Raw genomic sequence first — 25,850 nt, 5'->3', positions numbered from 1 at the left:
GTATGTATGTATGTATGTATGTATGTATGTATGTATGTATGTATGTAGCGTGCTTGCGTGCGTGCTGCATCGCCATATCGATATATAATAATCGAACGTTCACGTCAAAGGCTTAGTGTAAATGTCGATGCTGCCTTGCCTTCTGTGGGTAGCGTAGTTCCCTGAGACATGACCCATGCCATCACAGGACGACGTGGGACACTGTATCAGCTCCTTGCCATCGCGACCACGAGGGGCGGGCCGAGGTGCGAAATTCAACGAGTACCTCCTCACACTCATACTGCACCGAATAATATTAACCGTCAAATCGAGAGTCCCTAGCTAAGTTGATTATGGAATTATCAATAGCTCTCTAATTGTCGCTATTCGAGTGCGGGGATCCAAACGCGGCACTTCCGCCTAAATTATTCCCTTCTTTTTTCGATGTTACCAATTTAAAGTGTAGCGACTAGAATTATATGGCTTTGTGTGTTTGCAAAAAGCACTCGAGCAGATTGTCTAACGTAATTTAATATACTCTACACCCAACATAAGCGACAATCATAAGTCGCCTTCCGAGATGCGAATGCGAGTGTATATAGTTTATAGTTATAGGGCGGCGCAAAGTTATATTGCGTTTCGTAACTTTTCTTTGAAGCGCGAGTGGAAGAGCAATGTGCGACGTGATAGCATGATATGAAAAAACGTCGAAAAGCGGGGAAAAAGGGCTGGTAGGGGGCGGAAAAGCGAAGGAACATATGCGCCGGTCAGAGAATCAGAGGGTGAGCGTCTCGCTCTTGCTTCCGATCTCATCGTAGCTTTGTAGATAGGCAAGCCGTCGGCGTCGTCGGCAATGAGAAAGCCTCGGAAACCTCGATGGCCCTTGAGTGGTCGCGATATTGCCGGGCAACCGAGTGCCGACGGATGCCGACTTGAGTGCAATTCAAGTCCGGTACGCCATCGGACTATCTATCCACCTTCACGTTTTTACAGTTTCTGCTGGCCCGCTAACTCTGTCTTGGACGTAGGTAGTATCAAGTACATAAGAATTGTGTCGTGATTTTTGTTAACAATTTTTTCTACATATTAATTAATATATTTTTTAATAAAGTAATTTATATATATTTACACAATATCACTTTAATATATCTGCATATCAAAATAAAATACAGCACACGATCTCTAGCAAACAAAGTATATATACAAACGAGTATGCAATGATTATGATAAAATGGATCGTTTGGAAGATTTAATCGTTCTTAATTTTTGGTGGCTAGATTTTTTAGAATATTCAAACTTAAAGGAGAGTTTTAAAAAAATTTGTATTCTTTGTATTTAGGAAAAGAATTGAGACTTTTTTTCACGATTTGCGAGATATCCTATATACTTGATATTTTTTCGTAGGTTTAAGTGATTGAGATCCGAATTAAGACGTACCAATAAAAACGTTTCCAAGAGAAGACTAATAATATAGTTAGGACGCGAGTTATAGTAACAAGGCAAGGTGGTTATATTGCCTGCTGCTATTAATAAAGTTGAAGTTCGGATATAGATTGATTTTACCGAGATTTCACCTGGTCGTACGTGTTCCATGTTATAGCGATTCAATAAAGATGCAACTAACGAGGGGGAGAAAGAGGGAAAAATTAATATCGCGAGGAAATCATTGAACATATATATATAATCTTTGTTTCAACTTCTCAAAGTTTGTGTAATAAAAAGGATATAATTTACTAAACACACTCATTATTATTATTAATAACATATTTAATAAATATTGCAAAGATTTCAATATAATAAAATAGATTAAGAAATAAGATTACTGTTACGAAACGTTTTCAATCTAAAAAAAAAATGATTTTTTAATATAAGATATATCCTATTGACAGTTAAAAGTCAATAATTTAATTTCTCTCTCTTTGATATTCGAATTTTGTTATTTTAAACCTTTTTGCGTTAGGCAAGGCAGATATAATATTTATCTTTTTGCAATATTATGTACAGTAATTAAGTAATACATTCACAATTATATTTTCGCACAAGTGTAAGTATTGTATATCGCCAATATTATCATCTCTCGAACTTCCGATAGAATGGGGATTCGTGCTTTTCCCACTTTCGTCCATTGTGGGGGGGGGGGGGGGACATTTGTGAGATTCGTGGAACGCGACGCGTCGAATTTTGGACCGTGGTAAAATTACAAAAGGGACGAAAGGCAGCCTCGCCTCGAGGTAGCCGAGGAGGTGTGCTCCGGATTTCTAACCCACGCGGCGGGAGGGACGACGCCGGGTCTCGGCCCATAATCCAGTGCGGTGGCAACTGATTATACCCCACCTCCCCATTTTAACCTTATCCTGCCTCGCCTCCGCACCCTCTCGCAACCCCTTTCTCCCGCACGCGCGCCTTCCACTCGAGCCTCATCCTCATTTTCTTCTTATACGCCCAACCGCGCCTCCTCCATACCGCCGAGCTTCACGTCAATTAGAATAAGGTTGGCACTTTCGGTACGAAGAGTAATTACTTTAATTAACAAAATGGAGGTGGGTATGCGCGAGTTTTGCCCCCTTTTCCTCTCGCCCTCCGTCGCCGCTGCCGCCGCCGCCACCGTCTCCACGTCTTTTCAAGCTTCGGCCACGAATCTATCGCGTGAAGGATTCGTGCGATCCTTTCCGCAAGGCAAGTAAGTATCAAGGCGAGAACTCGCGATGCTCGCCTGCACGACGTGTGGACGTATTCTCTAATAACGCTACCTCACGCTAAATAACGATTTGGATTCTCATCGCGTATCGAGCGTCACAAATCACTATCTGGTTTTAAGTATATTGAATACATCTAGTGGAAGAATAAATTCTTAGTTAGAGAGATGTGCCAAATACGCGGTGAGAATATCGGCCGATCTTATGACAGATTTAATGCAATATTTTTAATCGAGACCTATCGAGCGGTATTGAAGTATCGTTACATAAAGTTTTTAAGCTCTCGAACATTTAGTTTAAAATAATGATTCCTATTTCACCGAAGAGCATATAGACTCATATTTATAGTACAAAAATAAAAGTTTGCTATGAGTCGGATTGTTGCTCATAATCGCGATAAAGGGATAAAAGAGATATCCTACCTGTCGTCCTTGCCGGATGGTTTATCGAGGGGTCCAACCGTGTGCTGCGGGGGTGGCATGCTGTAACACGGCGCCGGGGTGTAACCCGCTGGAATCTGATAACCGGAAGTCACTGGGCCACCCGGGTAAGTTCCACCGCAATTGTAACCTGCAGTTGGGTAAGGGGTGTACGTGTTCCCAGGATATTCGGGTTGAACGCCGGTCATCCCGTATCCTGGGTGAGGACTCATCGGTCCGTAACCTGATATACGAGAGATTGTATAAATAAAGAAAGTAACAATTATATTAATAGTTCTCTAAAAGTAAAAATATACCGGTACAGTGCGAAACGGAAAGTGCCTTACAAAATGCATTTACTGTATTCAATAAAAAAAAATCTTAATATGTTTTTCAATTTCTTCGATATTGAATACTTTGATAATTAAATATCAAGATAAATTTAGAATTAAGTATTGACAACTTGAAATGCATTAGGGGAAAAAGATTTTGTTCTCTTCTTCGATTCTGACTTGTGTTTTCAATGTTTACTTCGTTAGAAAAAATCCGTTAATTTTCTATAGATATAAATAATTCACAAATTGGCATACTAAAATGTTGATACTATGGAGCGAATTAGTATAATCTTTTGACTTTTATACGATACCGGGAAAGCGGTACGATTTCTAGGACACTCTGCCTAAATACGCACATATACGCGCCGCGCCATGTAATCGCGCTCGAACGGGAGACACGGAAATAGCGCGAACACAGGCGCACTACAAGAGCAGCCCGCTGCTTGATTAACTGTTGTAAAATCTACACGTTTATTTACTGGCAAGAATTCATTTTGTCGAGAGAGCACGCAATGCAAATAGCCGACGGACGGAAGGCCGACTGTGCGCGCGCGCGCGCGCGCGACGTCGTGTGAACACGGCCGTGCCCTGTGTGCGTCGAGGCCGGGGAACACGGTGCTGTGTGTGCTCGAATGTTTCAATTTCAATAACTACTCCCCAGCGTCAGAGTCCGCACAATATCGGCCGCGCCGGACTTTTGCCGGCGCTACGTGTACGCGAAATATTGATAATTAACAATGGCCGTGTACCGTCACAGGGGGGTGGTTCGACGAGAAGGGTGCGCACGGTGCACATTCAGGCCGAAGGATGAAGGGAAAGAGAAAGAGAGAGAAAGAGAGAGAGAAGAGAAGAGAGAAAGGGAAGGATGGAAACGGAGAAAACGAGGGGAACGATCAGAGAGAAAGAGAGAGAGGAAGGAAGGGATGAGAAGGGGGAGAATCGGCCGCGGGTTTGGAATGCCAAGGTACAGAGAGACCGAGGAAAATGAGAGTTCGGCCATAGGTGCCTATTATGGCAGTCATGTACTGTTCTGGTGAATTTTTATTCGACGGTTGTAACCGCGTATCGTCCCCCAACCCCATCTACATCCCTCGCCACCCTTGCCGACCCCCGGGGGCGTCGGGCTCTTTGTTCTCTTCCGAATCCCTCGTCCATGTGCCTCCTCCGCGTCACCCCCGCTATCACCTGACGTTACACGACGCCTGTATAAGGACACATTAACGCTTCGCGTGTATCTCTTGCCGCGCATATATATGCCAGTTAAAATTTATAGTGTTAAAGACACCCTGTCGCACCCTTCTCCATGTTTGTTTTTTCGCTCTATCTCATCTTCAGCCGGCATTATCGTACAGACGATTTTCCGTCGCTAAATTTTCGCAACAAATTACGATTCAACGTTATTGCACGAGCAAACGATATTATAATTGTTACAAGTATTTCAATGAGCAGGTAACGCTCCTTGGTATCAAAATACTATGGCAGTGAGAAGCTTCCACGTTAAATGTTATTATTTCAAAAAAATTGACGTAATGCGTTTAGCTATTTTAGCAGAAAATATTTTTTACGGATAAGTTTTACAAGCTAATAAATTTTACAACTTTATATAATTATTATTGCGATTATTGCTATATAACGCGACTACAAAGACAGTTGTAAAGCATCTTCGGAACACGGATCATAGATTGTCCGCGAAGTTACACGATAAACGACGATAACTCACCGGTGGGGTCTCGGTAGGCGTCCATGTAGTGGGAACCCCCGCTGTCGGGTGTGCTCTCGCGACTATACGCCGTGACGTGCACTCCAGGCGGCGGAAACCCGGGTACAGGCCTGATTCCCGGACCCCCGCTGAAATTGACCGGCTCGTTCGCCGTTGAGAAATCAACGGGCTCAGTCTGCTCTTCGATAGGTCGTGGGGCTGGAAAACCCGGACCCACTGGAACTGCGACGGCTTCCCCGTGGCCGGTAGAATACTGTGGACTGGGTGCACCGCTGCAGTAGAAATAGATATGTATCTGTTTTCGTATCTGTAGTCGTTTATCTAAGTATTGTAATGGTATTCCAAATGCTTATGATTTCGGAGCATTTTGTCGATTCTAGATTCTTCATTAAAATAATTTTTCAACTTTTTAATTGAGCTTGAAAACAATTTTTCCTGTAAAGTTGAGATTTCAAGGTCTTATTCTCATTATCTGTTATAAATATGCAAATTAACGGGTTGATTTACCTATGGAGTCTATTGACGCTAAGATCGAGAGTCTGGCCTTGAGGACTAGGAACTTGAGGGCTAGCCGTCAAGTGGGGACTCGCCGCAGCCTGAGGACTACTTCCCACCGTCTGTCCTCCTCCATATTGTGGACTGAGGCTGTTCGAACCGTAGGGTGGTGCCTGTAAATCATGTTATTGATAAGCACGAAGATCTCACAATACTTTTTTTTCGTAAACATCGTATTATTTCTAACTAACCTGCGGACTGGTGGACGTAACACTGGAGGTAGATAAATCCATCACTGATCCCCCGGGCGAGGTAGGCGGTCCACCGGGCTTCTGCATCTGCTGCATTTGCGCGACCGTAACGCATTTCACTGTAACATTCGTGGAGTTATGATGCTTAGTTACAAGCGAGTCTTGGATACACGCAGAGACGATCTCGCATAAATTACCATCTTCAGTCTTTATCATCCCGGCTGCCGTAGCGGCGGCCATTGCCATCTGATGTTGTTGTGCGGCCGCCGCGGCTTCCTGATGATAAACTCGTTCCTGCTCTTCTGGCGTCATGCCGGTTTGTCCCAGATAGTACATATTCGCCCTCGAATGAAGCTGTTGCTGCTGTTGCTGCTGCTGCTGCTGTTGCTGTTGTTGTTGTTGCTGCTGCTGCTGTTGTTGCTGCTGCTGTTGCTGCGATGGGATAGGCGCGCAAGACTGTGTATCGTATCTTTCATATGTCGCGGTGGTACCGGGATCGTAGGGTCGATGATTGGCCGCGCTCACTACCGCGTTCTCGTAGCCTCTACCAGCCGCTATGTCATTGGAATACGTTACCACTGGTCGCGCGATATTGCTAGCACCAGGATGCATATATGCTCTCGCGTGTTCAGCCGATCTGTGATGATAGAGCTCTTCCGTAGTGGTTGCGGCGGCTGCCGCGGCTGCTGCCGCGGCCATCATGGCGGTGGGCTCGTAAGGGGATCTTTGGGACATTTGATGGCTCATCCTGGTGTCTTCCACCATCGGCATTGGATAGGCGACCGGCTGCATCGGTAGCACGTGATGCGTCGGATGCTGGCCAGGGTGATGGATCGTCGCTCCTATGGATGACCTCGAGCCCATCGCGTCCATAGACGACATGGACGAGGAGTTCGAATCTTGGCTCATGTAAGAATCGTACGTTTGTCGTACCGCGGGAGGCGGCGGGGGCGGGGGCGAATTCACTCTGCAGGATGCAGCATCCTCCGTCTTGACCAACAAGTCGCTCGTGTTTTGATTCCTCATGGACAATGCGTTGCAGCAACTGCTGCTGAGAGTCATATTCTCCGTCTTGGGCACCTTCGCGGGACGCGACGTGCTGTTGTCTTCCGGCGTTTTCGGTGGCTTTACGTTAATCACGGCGTTCTTCGTCGTCGACGAATAATAGTCGTAAGTCAGGCTGCTTAGTACGGGTTTCGTGTCTTGCGTTGCGGAACCGTACTGCGAATAGCTCTTCGTGTCCATTGATGGGGGTAACAGATTTGTGCTGATGTACTCTGGTGGAATTCCCGGCACTATCGCGGAAGATTGCGTATTTAGTAAATTTTGTATAAAAGTATAACAAGTTGTGTGAGATAATGAATTTCATGATGTTAAAAATCATAATAGAGATTTTGTTACTTTTTGCTACTAACAATAAGAAGCACTGTAACGCTCACTAGTACCATTTCAAAAAGCATGCAGTTATCGGTTGCTATAAGATATTTACAATAAGTTTAAGAAGATAACGACTGAAGAAATTTTCTGAATGACATACGTAGCGCATAATCTATATATGTATAATAATATAATTACAATCTTTGAATACTGCTTAACAGTATTTTTTTATCTACATACAATATTTGTCAAAAGTCTTGATGATCGAATTTATAGAGACTATAATGGAACATGAAACTTTCTCCAAAATGAAGAATATTTCAAATCGTTATATCTTTAACTGGACCATTAATACTATATCATCAGAGTTGTTCGAAATAAATCACAAACTGTAAAAATGTCGCGTAAAAATTAAAATGCAAATCTAATTCGAGGAAATGACAATAAATATAGAATTATTTCAAAGCTGTCAGCGATATTTAGCAATCAACTGTGCATATGCGATATATAATAATTCTGTGTTTTTTTTTCCAGTAAACGCAAACGTGCCGTATATATCCATGCAAAAACTTCGCAGCGAATTTATTCTCGCAATTTTACCGCAGTGAGAGCAATCAAGACACGCGGGAGCGCAACGGATTGCGAAAGGAACGCGAGATGGATGTTTTACACACAAGAATCACAAGCCTCCTTATCTTATTCGCAGCATTTACATAAGCGTTAATGTCGCTTGGAACAGCGACATTAACACAGTATTTTCGTGTCCGGTATCGCGGACACACCCGACGTCCTGCACACTGCCTTACCTTGAGCCTTTTGTCGTGCCTCGCGTGCGGCCTGCTTATTGGCCGCGGCGATGGGACATCCAGACAGGCTCCTGTGTGTGTTCCGATTGGAGCTGACATGACCGCGGCCGTTGCAACCAGGCGTCGGACATTTCAATATGGTCTCATGCATCGCCAGAACTGCGAGAACCCAGAGACACGTGGCGTGGTTACAGACACACGTTCTTGGCACGTTCTTACACACGCGCGTTACACACAATTAAAGAGAGAAAGAGAGAGAGAGAAAGAGAGAGACGCGGCGCACACGCACGCGGCAGGTGTGATAAAGTGTCGTTAAGGCGAGCTGTCTTTATGCATTGAGTATAATTATCTGCGTTGGACACCGCGCGGTTTCCCGAGAAGAAACGCGAAAGGGAGAGACAGAATCAGACCTGGATGCGACAAGTGTGTCGTTCCTCGATTCGCGAAACGGACCCGAATAGAAGAAATTAGGAGAAATCCGCACGTTTTAGTACACATTTGTAAGAGGGAGGGAACGAAAAACAGTAAAACGGATCGGAGAATGATAAAAAGATAGAGTACACGGCGTCACATCACGTGTGGAACTCAAATTAATGTGTAACAAGTACAATCAAGTATACCGAGCGGGTAGAGAGAAACACAAGTAAAGACAATCAATTAATCGACAGAAAATTATAACACAACAACTTGCAATCTGTGTGAGGTGGTGTGCTACGTCGATGAGAACAACGACGTTTTCCCGTCGTACGCGAGCGAGCGAGCGATATAGCAAACGCTCGAGTTTGAGATGCCTTGGAAGATCCTGCGTTCTCGGGGAGAAGGGATCGAGAGGGCGAACTTATCATAAATAGAAATAAAAAGTAGAGGACTTTACGCCCATTTGCGCTGCTGATGCATGCAGTCGGCGTTCCGTGCGCAGCGGCTCGATTTGTCATTGAGGGAAAGAGGGGTAGGAGGGCGGAATCTGTCGTTGCGGAAACTCGCACGTCGATGGGAAGCTGGATCATCCGTATAATTCTTTGCGTAATTATACTCAATCGCACAAGTGTCCTCCGTGTGTGAAGTGTCCGGCGTGTGCGCATACGCCGGGCCCGTCGCGCCGCCCGTGTCTCGAGTTCTCCAGAGGGTTCATAGGCACGACCAGTATCAACCAAGTTCGAGAGTGTGGTGATATAATTCTCTACTATATAATGAACTACGAACAGGACGATAAATCAAAAAACGAAAAGGAACGCAATAAATAAAGCTCTCTACCCCGCAAACGAAAAGCGCAAAGAATATACAACAGACAGATATACACGCACACGCACACGCACACTCGCGCACTCGCACACGCATATACGCGACGCGTGCATCGCGCTCAACGCTGAAAAATATCCATTTTCTCTTTCTAATTTGACTTCGTGTATCGAAGATACATTTTTTGTTGCGTTTAATGAGGCGATGAAGCCGCGGAGAACAATGGCCTTTTGTGGATGATGAGGCTGATCGAAAATGGTTTCGGAGAAAAAGCGAACCAAATTAGAGACCGAACCAATTGCCTCCCAAAAGCAAACATTATTTGAAAAATATGATATTCGGATGTAGATATATTTTTTTAGAATATGATTACACATAAAAATTTCCAAACAAAAGTAATGCCATTATTTATTTGTACTATTTGTAGTGATAAGATTGTTTAATTGTAAAATTTGTTTTAATCCACAACAATGATTCACTCTCACTTCCTCGCCTCAAGAGAAAAAGACACTCTCGCAAAAAGAAGATGCACTATATAGCTACAATAAGAAGTAATTAGTTTAAGAAAATAGTACTTACTCTCTGGAGTTAACTTATCCTTCTGTGGACATCCAGAAAGACTGTAAACACAGAAACTGTTTAATAAGGTTTAAGATTAATAGGATTTAAGGTTTGAGATATTCAGCTTTTCTCTTAAAAATTATATACGCAGCACGCATTAAAGCCGAAAAAATTTTCTTCTATTTATTTATTTTTTTAAGTGCTCAACACGCACACATTTATTGCTTCAGCAGTACACAGGATTCGATATATATGCAGATCGCGAATTGGCTTATTGATGTCTGCAGTTTCTGTATAACGCCCCGCTCGATTCTCCACGTAAAACCGCGTAGGTGTGTAATCGGCCGTGGGTGAGTGCGGAGCGCAGGTTAATTATCGATAATTGCTTACCTGCGGTGGTGAGAGTAGAGTCCGGTCACGTGACCCTGCCCCGTGCAGCCTGGGGTCGGGCACTTGTTGCCCTCTGTAACAAATCAAACCGCCACGCAGAGCCAGATGTTAGTCTATTAAGTGCCGTTTCAGATATTCATGAGATACGACGTATACTAGTTTTTAGTCGAGCTTAGCCGTTAAGCTCGTACGAGCTTACAATTAGCTTTACGTGAGCTTCACTCCGATCTAGGCTTAATTGAATTTTTAGCACATTAAGTATGCGAGATGCATCACTTAAATATTGTTCCCTTAAAAGAAACTAAACTCGCAAAATTTATTTAGTATCATATAATAATAAGATTTCTAAAATTTCACATATTCATACAAAAAATAAAGAATTTATTCGAATAGTATACTATATGTAGTCATTAATAAGCGCAAATCGCGGGATTCTTGTGATAAATTTTAATAATAAGTCAAATGCTAAGAAGCTGAAAACATGACAGGGAAAATCTATCTCAGCTCATTGCATTCTGATATTAATTATACACTACAATGACACTGAGCGCATGACATTATACTGTCTCTGCAACGCGTTATTTCTGCATCGAAATTGATGATCCCGACACAAGCGGACTGTAATTCTGAATAAATTGGATATTTACACTGTCGACGAGTGTTGTTCCACGGCAGGAACGCGTGTCGACTGGAATACGGCGTTGGCTTAATACGCATTAATGCGTTGTTATTGCATTTGGTTTTATAATCTTGCACTTGCGGCCAATCGACGCGGAAAATATCACACGCAATCCACTCCTCCTCCGAATGCGCGTACGAATCCAATACTTTAAACGGAGATATTAGGACATTACTAACGCGACGAGTTTACGTTATCTAAATTTTGTCTTCGATATAACGAGTTTTACGCCAATACTATTTATGAAACGGTCTTTCGTGAATAAGTATTGTAACGTATACAGGAACGTATTATTTTGCAAATTAAAATAATTTACAATTAACCAATAAATATATTAAAAGGAATATTAATTAACTATTTTATTATGATCTTAAAATTAAAAAATATGCGAACATGAAAAGTATATAAAAAATAATATGATATTTCGGTATGCTCGCATGCGGTATTACCAGCGACGTGAGCAGTTGAATGGAAATTAACTATTGAATGGCTGACAGCCGACGTGTCCGACATCGTCGCGTAGTTTCATTCTGCACATCGAACCAGAATATAGCTTACTCCCCGTTTGCCAATATATCACGTTATCCTTCACAGAGAACGTTGAACAGCCTAGGCGAAAGACTCTGCGAGCAAGTACGGCGAGAGACACATGTCTATTTCAATTCTTAAATTAAATAATTCATATATGTAAAAAAAGTTATCTCGCTAGATATGTACGTATAATATGAAGAAAGTCATAATTAATAGGCCTAAGAATTCTAAAAATTTCTGCATTTTTGTATCAATCCAATGATATTTCAATTTTATATGATTATTGGCTATAAAATAAATAAACGTATAAAAAGAAAAAATTATGTTTCGAATATATTGTATATTTAAATTAGATATGTTGCTTGTATAAGATTTTTTATATCTCGTAATAACAATTTGTTATATATATATTATATTCTTAATCTCTCTGTCTATAACTGTCTTTAGAGATATATTTCAAAAAGAGATTCCCCTAAAAAATTTATACGGCTTTGTCGGGCGTGCATGCTATTTAGTAGCATTTTTCAGGATGAGTTTCCCCAATCCTGTGGCGAGAGGCCCCAAGTGAAAGTTGAAAGGACGGTCCAGAAGGGTGGAAATGGCCTCGCGTGTGGTCAGCCTGGATCTCGTCGCACGAGTTACGCATTTGTGAATAGCCTCTGGGATTTCTCTGTCCCGTGACTAAGCCTTCGGGATTAGCACGGGGTATGTGGCCGGCCTACAACTGTCCGCGAAACAAAGACCAGATAGATACCTCATTCCCGCGCGACAGAGCGAAACTTGCCAGCGATCGGGGAAAAGTTTCGCCACGTGATATTTCGTTCCTCCCTATCTATGCATTATTTTTTCGTATTATTCGTTATTCGTTCTGTATTATTCGGCCGAGTGAGAAAAGCGTCACGCTCAATAATAGTTCGTAGATTTTTGCTCGCAAATTGCAAATATCTCCATTTGTGAGTAAGTTGTCGCAGACACGCACGGCACGATGCCTTTCGTCAGGATCTATTTAAAGATACACAATCCTTGCCCATTAGAGATCTGCATTAGCTGATAATTCGTCGGTATAATTTCTAAATTTTTTCGAAACTTTTTTCAAGTCCTTTCTGTTCTTGCGACACGAAAGTATGACCGGTGCCAGACGAGCATGCTCAAGCAACCAATTGTACCATCTGTCGTGCGCCAGTTCTAACTTAATGGTGGGTATAGCGCACGTCACGTATGATCGCGTTCGTATTCCCGAGACGACCTCGCGTGACCAGACAATTACGGGTTTCTAGTGCACTGCAGGTAGCCGAGAAGTACCAATCGGTTAATATGAGACCCTTCGGCAAGGTTCTCTTTATTTCAATCGTGAGCGATAAATGTAACTAAAGGTTCCTACCCAATCCTTAGACAGCGTGATCGGCTGAAAGCTATATTAGGTATGTTTCATTCACATGCTATATCTTCAAGCTTCCATAAGAGACATCCATTTAACAATAATTTGCTCATAATCATCAAGCGCATCATTTTTACAAAGCTTTCACCAGACAGTTTATACCAATAAGTATATCTTTAATTTTTTTTATATATGCTAATAATTATGTAATGTAATAATAATAATAATAATAATATTAATAATAATAATAATAATACAATGCAATACGTAGCAAAAAGAAAGAAATAAATATTTTTTCGATAATAATTTATGAAATGACTATAAAAATATAAATTTCTAAATTTCAACTTTTTCTTTACCGATTCGTAAAGTCGAAAGCAGTGATCTCGTTTTATGAGATCATTTGTGTGCTGGACGTCATCGCAGTGGCCGCGACGGGGAATATAGGTAGGTTTATCACGCGTGTTAGGGGGTATGGGAAAGGACTTCGGAGGAATCTTAAGGGGAGGCCAGCTTTAGGTTAGTTGACGGGGTTCTCTGAAGTGAGCGCACTTTTATAAACTTTGTCGTGTACTAATCCTCCGCCCGGGCCTGATCCCTTAGCCAGCTACGTCTCCGGGCTCGCCAATCGAGTGCCGTGACGCCGAGAAACTTCATCAGGTCGTCATTTCGCGTTTCAGGAGAGCGAGAGCCGACGGGAAAGATGGATAGAGAAAGAAAAGTCGATCCCTACTTAGGTGTTCGCCTTTTTCTTAAGGCGAGCGGCACCATCCGCCCACCTCCCCATAAATTGGATTACGATACGTGACGTCATTAGCGGCATGCTTTATTTGCGGACCACGAAGCTCCCCGAGTTTCAAAGTTGAACGACGGCACACGCCGTCTGGATTGTTCGAAACCCTGCGTAATTCCTCGAGAAGAAACTCCGCGGATTAATTTTGTTTCGAAATCGCAGAGTTTCCCAGAGATTAAAGTCAAAGAATTGCTCGATTGCTCTTTCGAATAAAAGTGGGTCCAGTTGCGAAATAAACTAAAGCACAGAGGACATCAAACTAACGCGTCACAAATCTTATTAAATTTGCGATAGAGGAAATCGGTGTTATTTTTACTTCGAGGAAGAATCGCCGAAGCTTCCTGGTTTTTAATTAGTGCCGGGTAAAAAAAGGTTTACCGGATAACTGAGGGCGAGCGGTTGCCCTGGTAGGATTAATAAATTAGCCATAAGGTTTTAAAGCGGCCACGTCGGTGGCTGAACTTGGGGTTGAAAGGAAAAAGTGAGAAAGAGAACGAGAGAGAAAAAAACGAGCAAAGGGGCAGATAATGGTTCCGGTCAACAAAATGAATACCGGCACGCGCTGTTCTTTCCGGATGTCTGAATAGACTTGTAACGAGTCGGTCAGGCCTGCCTCCGTTTTCCTACCTTTCTCCTATCTCCTATCTCATTCTTTCTCACCATCTCTCCTCTCTCTTTGTCTCCCCTTATAGATCTTATCCTCCTCTTCCCTCTATCGCAAATCTCTCTCTTTCTCTCTCTTTTCGTTTCTTTTTTCCCTGCAACGGTGCTGTAATGGAGCAACGAGAATCGGAGGGAAGAGAGAAAAGAGCGAGATTACAAGGGGTGAGAACGAGGACGAGCGCCGGTCACCGAGGGTGAGCCCGTGGTCGTGTTGTAATTGTGTTATTTTGTAGCCATTTCACGTGAGGGGTCCGCGGAAGGGGTAGACGTGTATATAAACACCGGGATTGTTTTATTTCGTCCAGCTTGCGCGACACGCGCCGAGACTTTCGCGTTCGGCGCCACGAAAAATCATCGCCGTCGTCAAGATAATCGGGGAGAATTGAGCGCCCGACGGTCGCTAATTATTAATTCGCCGTCAAAAGTCGTTAATCAGCGCAATTGAGTATTCACGTGTAATGGATGAATATTCACACGAGTCAATTAACCCCAGGACGAAAGTGCACATTGATAATATATATAATGCCTACATTTCATACGCTAAATTATAAATTGGATTTATTTGCGCGTTATTTACTTGAAATTTATGTATTTTCAGTATTTTATCTTCATCGATAATTAAATACTACTCTCGCCAAATAAAATAAGATACGAAGAAACATAATTAACGTTATTAAGATTTATTTTACAGTGTGTACAATATACAAACAGCTTCAACAGTATCCGATATCCCTTAATTTCCAATACTTACAAAATGTATCATTTCGTTTACGTAGTTAATTGCATGATAAAACGTCTTCATATTCTCAAAGAACGAAAAGAATCGTTGAGTCGCGTGTCATGAGGTGTCCTTGTGAATCCAGGTGCATCGGATATCTTTAGTACACGCGATTGTACGATGCTGTCTCTTGCTCTTACAACATTTATCTTGACATGACATTGAGTTCTTGACAGGATAGCGTAACGTGTTTTGAAATAAACTTCGATTACTCTGGCAAGAGTAAATATTTATTTCACAGCGCGCGATGCGAGCGTAGCGACGAGTTTAATACAATATGTAAATCCAATCGCACGAGATTGTAAGTGGTTTTATATAGGAACCTCTCTGGTAGAACCGATATAAAATTGCACGATTGTACGAGATACCCGATGCGTATAATAGTCCTCCGACACTTCCCCGCGCTAAATCGCATGCCGGACACGCTGGATAAGGAAAAGATCGGAGGTTCTAAAAAAAGAGAACAGCGCGAGGAACAATCACAAAGTGGATATTTACACACGGAGGCGCGCAGCGCCCTTAAAGGGAGGGTAGAGCCCTCGCGCGCGAGTAAAGGTCCTTTTTATGCGTGCGGTCGCAAAGGCAGCGTAAAATTGAGTTACAGGGCAGTTTATTTTTTTATTAGCCGACTCGACCCCGTCGCGCGCGCGCGGCCGATCTTTCTCGACGCGGAAAGGGTGGTTTTTGCGGCCGACGGATTTCCCGATAGCGATTTTATGGCGTGTCAACACGCCCTTATACACGCCTGCATGTGAGCGTGCGGTGAATAAAAAAAAAATACACAGCGCACGCGATCGTCACGCTAAATCGAAGAGATCAAGAGCAACTCTCGGCAGTAAGAGAGAAAGAGGGAACGCAGAGTAGAAAGGAAAGAGTGAAAGAGAGAAAGGGTGATAGAGATTTTTGATTAAAACCCCAACTTGACCGACTCCGATACGACTGTATCGCCGTCACGCTGATAAGTGCGCGCTTAATCGAGCCCATTTATCATGTCGTATAGTTTTATCTGAGATTTTGCAACCCAGAAAACTATTTTAGTTACCCAATGTCTACATAAGCAGTCGAGATTATGAACATTATTTGCATTTTCTATTTTTAAAAATTATCACGATTATTTGTAGAATTAATTCCTCGTGCGTTTTTCGCGCTACAGATGCGAAATCAAACACGAGAGATTGAATTCTTGAAAGCGATCATCTTCGCAGCCACCGGCCGGAGAAAACGTTAAGGGGATAATGAGGACAGGCAGCCAAGCGCAGGGTGGTAATAAGGTGGCTTGAAGCGGCTGGGATGCTAGTCACGTTTCCAGCCGCTGACAGCTGCGGCTTATACGTATGACGTGGTATCAACCCCAAATTTCCCCGACTAGACACGTCGTGTCTTCGCTGCCCTAAGACCCTGGAATGCACTCGAACCTCCACCTGTCACACCATGGCGAATCTACAGTCTAACGCGCGATAACTTTGACTCTTTAAGTCTTCTCAGAAGAAAGATCGCGGTTTACTTTTCTTTCGCGTATTACACTTATCGCGTCTAATCACCAAATCAATTTCATTGACCGTTTATTGACGATTGAAGGCATTTCAATGCAGTTAAAGCGCTGTTACTTTGCGAAGTATTTTCTAGTACCGCGTATTTAGAATATAGTTCCTCAAATCCAAAGCATTTTGAGTAATAAAAAAGGAGTAGAAGAGAATTAAGAGATGTGTAGAATGTGTGGTTGTATCATAGGATACAGAGAGAATAATTTTGCTCGAAGAGACCTTGATTTCAGCATTTGAGTCATCACCCCTCGCTTCGTAATTATTGATTTTCTGTGCTGCCCTAACTCCCCTAACTTCATAGAGAGCAAGACAGAGAAAGCGAGAGAAGAAGACAGAGAGAAAGAGAGACAGGGAGAGGAACAGCGAAACCAAGAGAGTCGAAAATGCCTTTTGTCCCCTCTCGTAACGTATAACACACGAGCGGTAACCCTACCACGACTTACGATTACTATCTCTATAATTTAAAGAGTTCCAATTTTTATGCGCGCATTTATATTCCAAAGAAATTTAAAAAGTCTATTAATTTTTTAAAATCTTTTTAAAGTGCGGTATATCTTAATCTTGGAAACTGCATTGTTTGTATTTACTTTTCCCTTATGCTCGTAATGTATATATTTTCTTTACAAAACTGGCGTACGTCAATATATGTATGCAAGAAAAAATGTATCGTCGTAGCAAGATCTTTCATATTTTAACAAACTTTAATTACCCACATTAGAATTGATCGCGAAATAATGAGATATCTATTGTTTCGGAGAATTGATACAGTATTTTAGAAAACTGAAAATCTCGCTGAAAATTGAGTAATTACGAACGATTGCGTTGATATTATTGTAGTATCAGTATGAACTTAAACACCAATATTTTTCAAAATATAATTCATATCTTATCTGACTGAAAAAGGCGATCGCGTCAGTATCAGTAACAATATTAATTTGTAGTACATTTCCTTTTCATATATATATTTATTTTTATTTTATAATTTCGAAACTTCTTATTTGTCGGATTTATAATTCAAAAAAATGTCTGCAAATAATTCCATCGTGATGAATCAACCAGAACAATATTAGTTCCATTAATATCAATTTAGAGATATATACCATTTCATAACGCGAGAGACAAGAAATCCTCACCTCTGCCGAGACTGGACGGAGACATAGACATTCCCGGCCTGGTACTGTCGAAAGTGCCGGGTCTCTCTGGCATTTTCATGACATTGTCCTGCTGGCCGTTCGCCGAAGGCACATCAGCAGCGACTGTCGGACTAGACGTAGTGGTAGTCGTCGACACGGTCGTAATGGTTATACTGGCGATGCTGTTTGCATTAGGATTCCCGGCAGGATTCGCAGTGCTGCTGCTGTCATTAGCGCCGTTGTTCCCGTTGGCAGTTTTATTGCCGACCACCCCGTTGCCGTTCGCATTCGCGGTGTTGACGTTGCTCGCACTGCCGTTGCTCGCGGCGGTGCAACTGCTCACAGCGGCAACACTCACCACCCCTTCCCTCGCGATATCCTGAATCGCACTGGCCGCTCTGGAGCCCACCCCTGCGGGCTGAAGGATCGTGTATTGTTTCGAGGAATCGGGACTCGTGACGGAAGGTGGACCGCCGGTAGGGCTCTTGCTAGGAGACACAGAATTGCTAGTTACATCATGAGTCGTCACATGATGACTCTCCTCCTTTGACGACTTCAGCTGCAATAACGACACTGTAGACGAGTGCTTGTCCTCGGACGCGGGCGAGATGCCGGATACAGGCTGCGGCGTCGGCATCGTTGGCCCGGGCGTCGGATATCCCACAAATGTAGCGGCGGCTGGATATGGACCGATCGGCGGGATCGCCGAAGAGCTGCGGCACGATGCTTTCGAATGATCTGTGTTAGGCGGCCTGAAGGCAGATGTTGCCGAGAACGGAGAACTCACTGGCGGCGACGAGGACGACGAAGTCCCCGTAGATGAGACTTTCATATTGGTATCGTTATATTGTCTTTGATAGTTTGTGTAAAGTGGTTGGTGCTGCTGTTGCCTACTAATATTTTGAGGTGATTGACCGTTTTTGCATGTCCGATCCCGTTCCCGGTCGTTTGATCTGTCCCGATCGCTCTCGTCCTTGTCAGCGGCCGGATCCGACATGTCAATTTCTAGTTCGTTGGACGAATCATCGACTAACTCGTTGAAGTCCGGCGGATCGTATCTGGAATATTTGTCCGACTGCCTTCCCTGAGAGTCGATGTGTGCGCTCACCACGTTCCTCTCGTTCCTCTCTTTGCTTGCCAACGAACGAACGGAAATCGGTCTAATTTTCGGCGGTTCGTTCTGATTGACGTTGTTAACTTGAGACTGAATGTTCGCGCATTCGTTTTCTATCTTCAACAGATTGTCCAGGTCTTTCTTAATTTTCGTCGGATGCTGTGGTTGTCTCGAATGTTCTTGCTGTTTATTCTGTTGCATCTTACCCGATCGATCCTGTTGTCCGCGAAGAGTTATCACGTCCTTCAACGAACAACCGGTGTCGTTACTCGCACTCGAAGACGTTGATATCGACGAGGGCGATAATTTAGGATTTTCTTTCTTTTCCTCGAAGAGATTCTCAAAGTTAGACTCGTATCTATCCTCGTCCGAATTGCCTCTTTGATACAAGGATCCTCTAGGTCCCGGCCAGCTACCTGACAGACTCTTCAACGCGGCTTCCGTTTCTCTTATAAGAGTCTCGTCGTCTTCGGGTTCCTCGCTGTGCTTGCTCGACTTCCTGGCAGGACTACCCAAGTTACTCGATGTAAACGCGCGCTTCTTCTGGGGCAACGGTATGTTTTTGTTGGGATCAACGACGATGTCGATCTTTCGCACATCATCATCACGAACGCTTTTCCTCCTCCGCTTCGTCGCGGCGTCAGTCATCTCCATCTCTTGCGGCGCGATCGTCTGCAGGCCCTTCTTGCCGATCAACAATTGCTGCTGCGACTGTTGCGACGGCTGCTGCGTTTGTTTAGGATTCTGCGTAACCGACTCTGCTTCCAGCTTCCGCTTTTTGAGATGAGCCATCGCATTCTGTCCGCCCGGCACGCTGGTCAGTTCCACCCTGGAACACAAAAATTCCAGAGGATCAGCAAGTCTGCTCTGCCATGCGGGCGCAAGAGACGCAAGAGGTGCGTTCGGTACACGAGTGCAAAATCGTCGGTTTCAACGCCGGCGCAATCTAACGAGAAAAATAATCCATCTCGCTCAGGATCCGCACTGCTCTTTCGTTAGAGAAGGATCCCCAGCGCCTCCCACAGGTCACTTTTCTTTTTCCCTTCGTCATCTACACTTAACAGCGCGTTCAAAGTCTAAAGGTCTATCTCTCAAGAGAATTCACCTGATATCCGCCAAAGATTGTCGAGTGCGTGGTCACGAATCCGAAGAATCATTCTGCGAAGAATCATGCAGCTGAGATGCGTCTGTACTTCTCCTTGTCTCTTTCTCTCCCTGTTTGTCCTGGTGAACGATCGCTTGGCTCTTTTCGTGTTATTTATCTTTTTCTATAGCGGGGCACACTCTATCTTGCTTCGTTCTTGCGACGGATTCGAGATATTTAGACAAGCACTGCGTGACACGCACGCGCGCACGCACACGGTGAAGACACGCGCGCTTGACAAACCGCCGATGTATATATATATATATACATATACAACTATATATACATATGTATGTATATGTATACATATATATATATACATACATATATAGATAACACAAGTCCGGCTCGTGTACGCGATGGGCCCTTTCAGACGAGGTGCTCGCGAGCTACTGTGCTATGTTTAAGTTCGTTCGGGGGTGGCGATCTTCCGTCGCCCGCGGAGGGGATGAAGACTTGCGCGGGCAGTCGACGGCTTCTGCTTCGTCGCGAAAGGTGGGGGCGGGTTCTGCGCACTGTCCACCCCCTTGAGCTCGGCTGGAGCACGATTCCCAGCCCTTCTGCACATCCCCCTTGCTCACCTCGACCCCCGCCTTGGTTATCGTAGAAGGGGACACGGTTCCTGGGTGCACACCTAGGACTCTCTCTCTTTTCCAGTGTGTTGAGGTACGTGCTTCGTACACCTCTCTCGCTTATATCCACTCGCGTCTACATATACATGTACATATATACACATGTACATATATATTATATATATGTGTATATAGATATATGTACTACTACCCCTCCGCTATCCCTCGGGCTGACGCGCCACTGTATGTACGTGCTACCTGGTTCTCTTTGCCGCTTTAGGAATCCGAGTAACATTGGTCCCGGCCAGCGACCTCGCGGATCTACTCCCTTCACAACTCGCGAGTTCTTTGCGCAGCTGAATTTTCAAAGGAAAAGTGAAATCTCTGTCGGTCTGAACAGAAATAACTTTGCTTATAGCAGATTTGTAATTTTCTCTTCATAGAATTTCTGATAAGCGATGATATAAGACGGTAGTTGAGCAGATCTCGAAAGTCATTACGAATTCGATGTTGTGGTGAAATATAGTGTACATAATTTCAAATATATAAACAAATATTAACGTAGCAAGCATCAAATCTTTCGTCAAACAGTACTCACACATATATGCATAAGAAATAAAGCATTTATAGTTATTTGAGAGCAAAAATTCCGAAATTATGAATTACATAGCTAATAATAAGCTTTTTTAATATTTTAATATTGCCCATTTTAACCAAGTCTAGCCTGAATTTGATATCTAAGAAAATATCTCAGCAGAATGTCTTAACGATTAGAAATTATTTCAAACTAGCAAATTGCCTATCTTTCTGATGACTTGTAAGACTTTAGGCCTTTAACTGCACAACGTTCACCCTTTGGTACGCTTGTAAGGTTTACAGCGATAGGAGGAACCTACTGGAATTAGATAAACCCGAGCTCCTGGAGCTAGCGGAGGTAGAAGAAGAGCAGGATCAACGTCAGCGCTTAGCGGAGCTCCCTAGGATCCCAAGGAATGAGAGAGCTTCCCTTAAACCTTAAACCCTCCTCAGACCACGTAGCCGGGAGTTTAGAGCGACGAACTCTTGCTATGGACTGCGGTGGGAGGACGGCGGGAGTGCCCTCGTCCAAAATCGGAAGTTAAATCGCACCGGCGGCTTAAGACATTATCACTTTTCTTTGCGGACCAATGCTCTCTTGAAACTGGCCTTCGATAGTGGAAGGGGTAAGGGCGGGTCGGACAAGGGGGAAAGGAAAGAACACGACGTAAAAAAGAGCTGGAATTCCTTCAATTTGGGGATCGATGCGTCCTAGTTCACCCACCAATTATGTGTCAACCTTTACGGTTTGTGGAGAATAATTAAAAAGCAGGCATAGTTTTAATACAAGTGAATAACCCAGCAGATGTGGCTGACTTTAAATTCTCGCAAAAGAAAACATCGTCGAAGTCTCCGTCGGAAGTTGCTACAAGCGTCTTTAATATATCTCGTGAGGTAACAAATACGCTCAAATTTTTGTTCGTTATAGTGATTTAAATTTTATGGCTATCGAATAATATGGAATTTCCCTGCCTGGCAACATAAAACATTTTTAACACGTCGCCATGTTTTACCTAAGAGACTTCTTATAAAATAAGTTAAGTTATATTAAAGACAAAGTTATAATAGTAACGTATTATTTTTTTGCCGCAATAATTTAATTTAATTTAAATAAATTAAACAAAAGACTTTTAAGAGAAATAAGTTTTAACAACAAATGCAACGTAAATATACATTAATTTATATACTAATTGTTATTAAGTATCACGTAGTATGTTGGACATAATTTTTAAAATTGAATCTAAATAGTTTATACAGTTATATACTATTGGGCAAGATTTATTAGACTTTTTGAGATAGATGTGAGTGATTAAAAAAAATATGTACTCGTCAATCAATTAACAATTTTTGACCATAGTGCGGTCATAAGAAGATGGTTAAACAGAACACGATGACTCGAGGCGGACGATGGTGTCTCCTTTGCAAGGATTAGGGTATTAGGCGACATCACGTCACTAAAGTCTAAAGGAAGCTCCTTAGAACTGTGCTCGGAGAGATAGCCCAAACTTGCGTTCTCTATCTTCCTGGCGGTTCTTCGGATTCTGTCTCTCGCCTTCTCTTCTCTCTCTCTCTCTCTCTCTCTCTCCCCATCTCTTTGTCTCTCTCTCTCTCTCTCTCTCTCCTTCTTGTCCTCGATCCACTTCTTCTTCTCCCTTTGACTTTCCTCGGTTCTCTGTCTTCCAATGTCCTTCGTCAGTTCTCTGATATTCTTCTTAAATCCCAATTAGACAAATTATCGACGAATCATAATTCTTTAGCAGTTATGTTAAAGGCGTAGCGAATCAGATCTGCTATACTCCCAAGATATCAGTGTTTTTGGCCAGAAAGTATTATTTGTAATAGCGTCCCTCTCAATGTCAGTCTATTAGATTAATGGCGTAATCGAAAGAATAAATTGTGAAGACAAATCATGGACAAAGCTTGACAAAAATAACGACAGTCTGAACGTTCTTCTCGTAAATATATTGATACGTAGCGAGTTCCTTTGCAATTGCGAAAATCACGCGTTAGTAGCTTCAGTCCTGAAGTCTGTCGGGGGGTGTTCTCGAGAAAAGGCAGTCATACGTCTTTTTCTCGCCAACGTGCGAGGGTGGGCGAGATCGGCGCTAGGCGAGCGCCGGATAATTTAGGGGTCTCTCACGCGTGGATAATGGGGAACTTGGCTAATGCACCCCACTTGGCACCACGTGGATTCGCATGAATTTTGCGATTCGACCTTTGTGCCTCCCTCATTCGCTGCTGCTAACGACTCGCGCATGAAAACGGCAATGAATTTAATTGTTATAACTAAACAAAGGTAAACTTATCGCGATTAGATTACGCCTAAGATGTTGAAATATTATATCGACAAAAAGTTCTATTTAAGTTCATTTAAAAATCAATATTCTATCGCTGTTCTACTACTTTGTTCCCGCGATACATCGAATAAAATGATAATAGTCTGAGCAAACGTTTTAAAACGTGCTTTTTATTAACAATGCAAGTAGTATGTCTTTTAAGTTGCATCATCTCTATAAGTCTGAAGCTAACGGTATCGGAACTGTCTTTAATTCTAGACCGCTTCGAGATGCCGTTGTCATTCACTTTCTATAGCATGGCAAAAACAAGGAGGGAGCGAGAGAGTGAGCGACAGAGAAGATTTTAAAGCAGATTTAAGATCGTTGATATAGTAAGAGAAAAATGCTGTGACCGGGACAGCTGAGCTGTTTGGTTGGACATCATTTTGCCGTTCAGCTCGAGGGAATACTCCGTCGTCGTCTAGCTACTAACTGTCCGTCCATTCGTCGAGCTTTCTCCTCTTTCCTTCCTATTTTTTTTCTTTTCGTTCGTCCCATGAGCATACCCTCGCTTACCGGCTGACGTCTTAAACCAATCGAATTCTGATCAAATATTTAGCGCTGACCGGGCCAACGCTTTAAGTGGCCCCTCCATCGCTGGACTTTCTTCCAATAAATCCTTCAAGTTACATCTCCTAAAATTTCAGCGAATCAACAAATTTCAAGGGCAACCTTCTTTAGAAAAAACTCAATACACTCAAGTTTCAATAAATAAATCTTTTGATAAAATATTCAAGATTGCTCTTAAAATTCTTAATCTGCAAATACATGAGGTTCAAAATTGTTTTACGAAAGATGCGATGTTACAGATGTAAAAAAAAATTTATTGTAGATCAGTTGAAAGTGCATAAAAACTAAAAATTAAGTAAATGAGAGTGCGCAGCTACAATTTCCCGGTAATTCTCACTCGTACGCACGAAACGTATTCTGGAAACATTAAGTATCGCCGATCGAGGCGTTGATTAACGACCGAGGCTGCAGATCGGCGATTCTAGCTCGAAGTCGAGGTCGCTTTTTTGTCCCTTTCGCCACACGGCAATACGTCACGCGTCCCGGTTTCGGGGTGTAATTAAAGAGAGCGCAGAACAGCATGACGCCTCGGGCCTGTCTGGGGGGGTGTAAGAAGCGGGGCGAGGCGACCGGGGCCGAGGGTACGCGCGGGATATAAGGGACGTGTTTTACCGAGGGATACTTACACACCATCCCCGCGCGGCACATATTTTCATATAACAAAACCATCTGCGTGCCGCGCATAACAAATTTCAACTGATTTATAGCGAGCCCGTTGGCGGTGGGAGGCCGCAAATTTTCGCAGTTACGAAAGCCGGCGACTGCGCCGTTGCGAAACGACCGTTCTCTTATACGCCTGTCTGTTTATAAAATTTCGTCTTTTCTGAGTTTAGCCACCTCAGAAGAAGATCGTAACTACGTACCCGACATGTCTAGCCCGCGTGATGAATCCGGATCATTTTCAAATCAAGCACACGCACACGGACGGACAATTTCTGCATGGCGTAACTGACATAAAAAATGCGCGATCTTCCATCATATGCGAAAATGCGGAAGTATGATGGAGTTCGCAAACTTCAGAGCCGTTCCAAAGCTTCGCATTCTTGGCTATCCTCATCCCACAGGCGACGGAGAAATTGAAAAGGACATCACGTCTCCCAGGGGTTTAATGCTGATATCCGCTGGAAAGGCGACCTTAAAGGGTTGCAAAGGGGGCGGCAAAGACGGGTATACGGGGAAAGGGATAAAGGGAACGAGGGGGCTGGTAAGAAGCGACTGTGCTCGGACCAACCGACGTCCGACCGTGCCATCGGATCGATAATGTCATAGTGACAAGTACCAGTATATGTGTATACGCGCTTCTTATACGTAGGACAACGTTATTCGAGTTAGTTTGGAGATCCACATTGATGAATTTTACATGTATCCAATAACTGAAAAATGTTATCTTTTCTACTTTCGACAACAAATATTTAAAATGTTTTTCTTCCCTTGTAGTCATAGTACGCAGTAGCCATAGCTGTTTTATTCTATAATAAATTATATATAAGTTAAAATATACAAAAATGTAATGGATAATAAAGAAATATTTATGTATCGTGTTTTTTTTTTTAATAATTCAATTAATTGCAGTAGATAAAAGTGTGTAGAGGAGATACTTATTACACATAATTCTGAGGTCTAAATTAAAAAATTAACAAAACATGAAGATATATATATATATATAGTAATAAAAAATATTCTAGTTTACAATGTACTATTTTTTATTTGCAATTAGCAGAAAAAGAGAGAGAGAGAGAGAGAGAGAGAGAGAGAGAGAGAGAGAGAGAGA

The 25,850-nt window shown here is 43.0% G+C and overlaps 1 protein-coding gene across 10 annotated transcripts in view; it reads right to left on the bottom strand.

Moving 5' to 3' along the window:
* The window catches only part of LOC112457463 (AF4/FMR2 family member 4-like), a 155,297-nt gene that overhangs the window by 9,826 nt on the left and 119,621 nt on the right, over positions 1–25,850 (bottom strand). For 4 of the 10 annotated variants that reach the window (XM_025020540.1, XM_025020543.1, XM_025020549.1 and 1 more), the window contains exons 5-14: positions 17,768–19,710; positions 10,269–10,341; positions 9,897–9,937; positions 8,079–8,237; positions 6,093–7,190; positions 5,896–6,014; positions 5,657–5,817; positions 5,150–5,421; positions 3,098–3,338; positions 140–280 (exon numbers count right to left, since the gene is read on the bottom strand). In XM_025020540.1, coding sequence (XP_024876308.1) covers positions 140–280; positions 3,098–3,338; positions 5,150–5,421; positions 5,657–5,817; positions 5,896–6,014; positions 6,093–7,190; positions 8,079–8,237; positions 9,897–9,937; positions 10,269–10,341; positions 17,768–19,710 — 4,248 coding nt within the window. Of the gene's footprint in view, positions 1–139; positions 281–3,097; positions 3,339–5,149; positions 5,422–5,656; positions 5,818–5,895; positions 7,191–8,078; positions 8,238–9,896; positions 9,938–10,268; positions 10,342–17,767; positions 20,301–20,349; positions 20,401–25,850 lie in introns of those variants that run through there. The other 6 variants (XM_025020544.1, XM_025020545.1, XM_025020547.1 and 3 more) reach the window with 6 other exon arrangements.

Source organism: Temnothorax curvispinosus, unplaced genomic scaffold, assembly GCF_003070985.1.
Source record: "Temnothorax curvispinosus isolate PA1 unplaced genomic scaffold, ASM307098v1 QBEX01007781.1, whole genome shotgun sequence".
NCBI classification, from domain to species: domain Eukaryota; kingdom Metazoa; phylum Arthropoda; class Insecta; order Hymenoptera; family Formicidae; genus Temnothorax; species Temnothorax curvispinosus.
The sequence above is the reverse complement of the archived record's forward strand: the minus strand, read 5'-3'. Positions and strand labels throughout refer to the sequence as shown.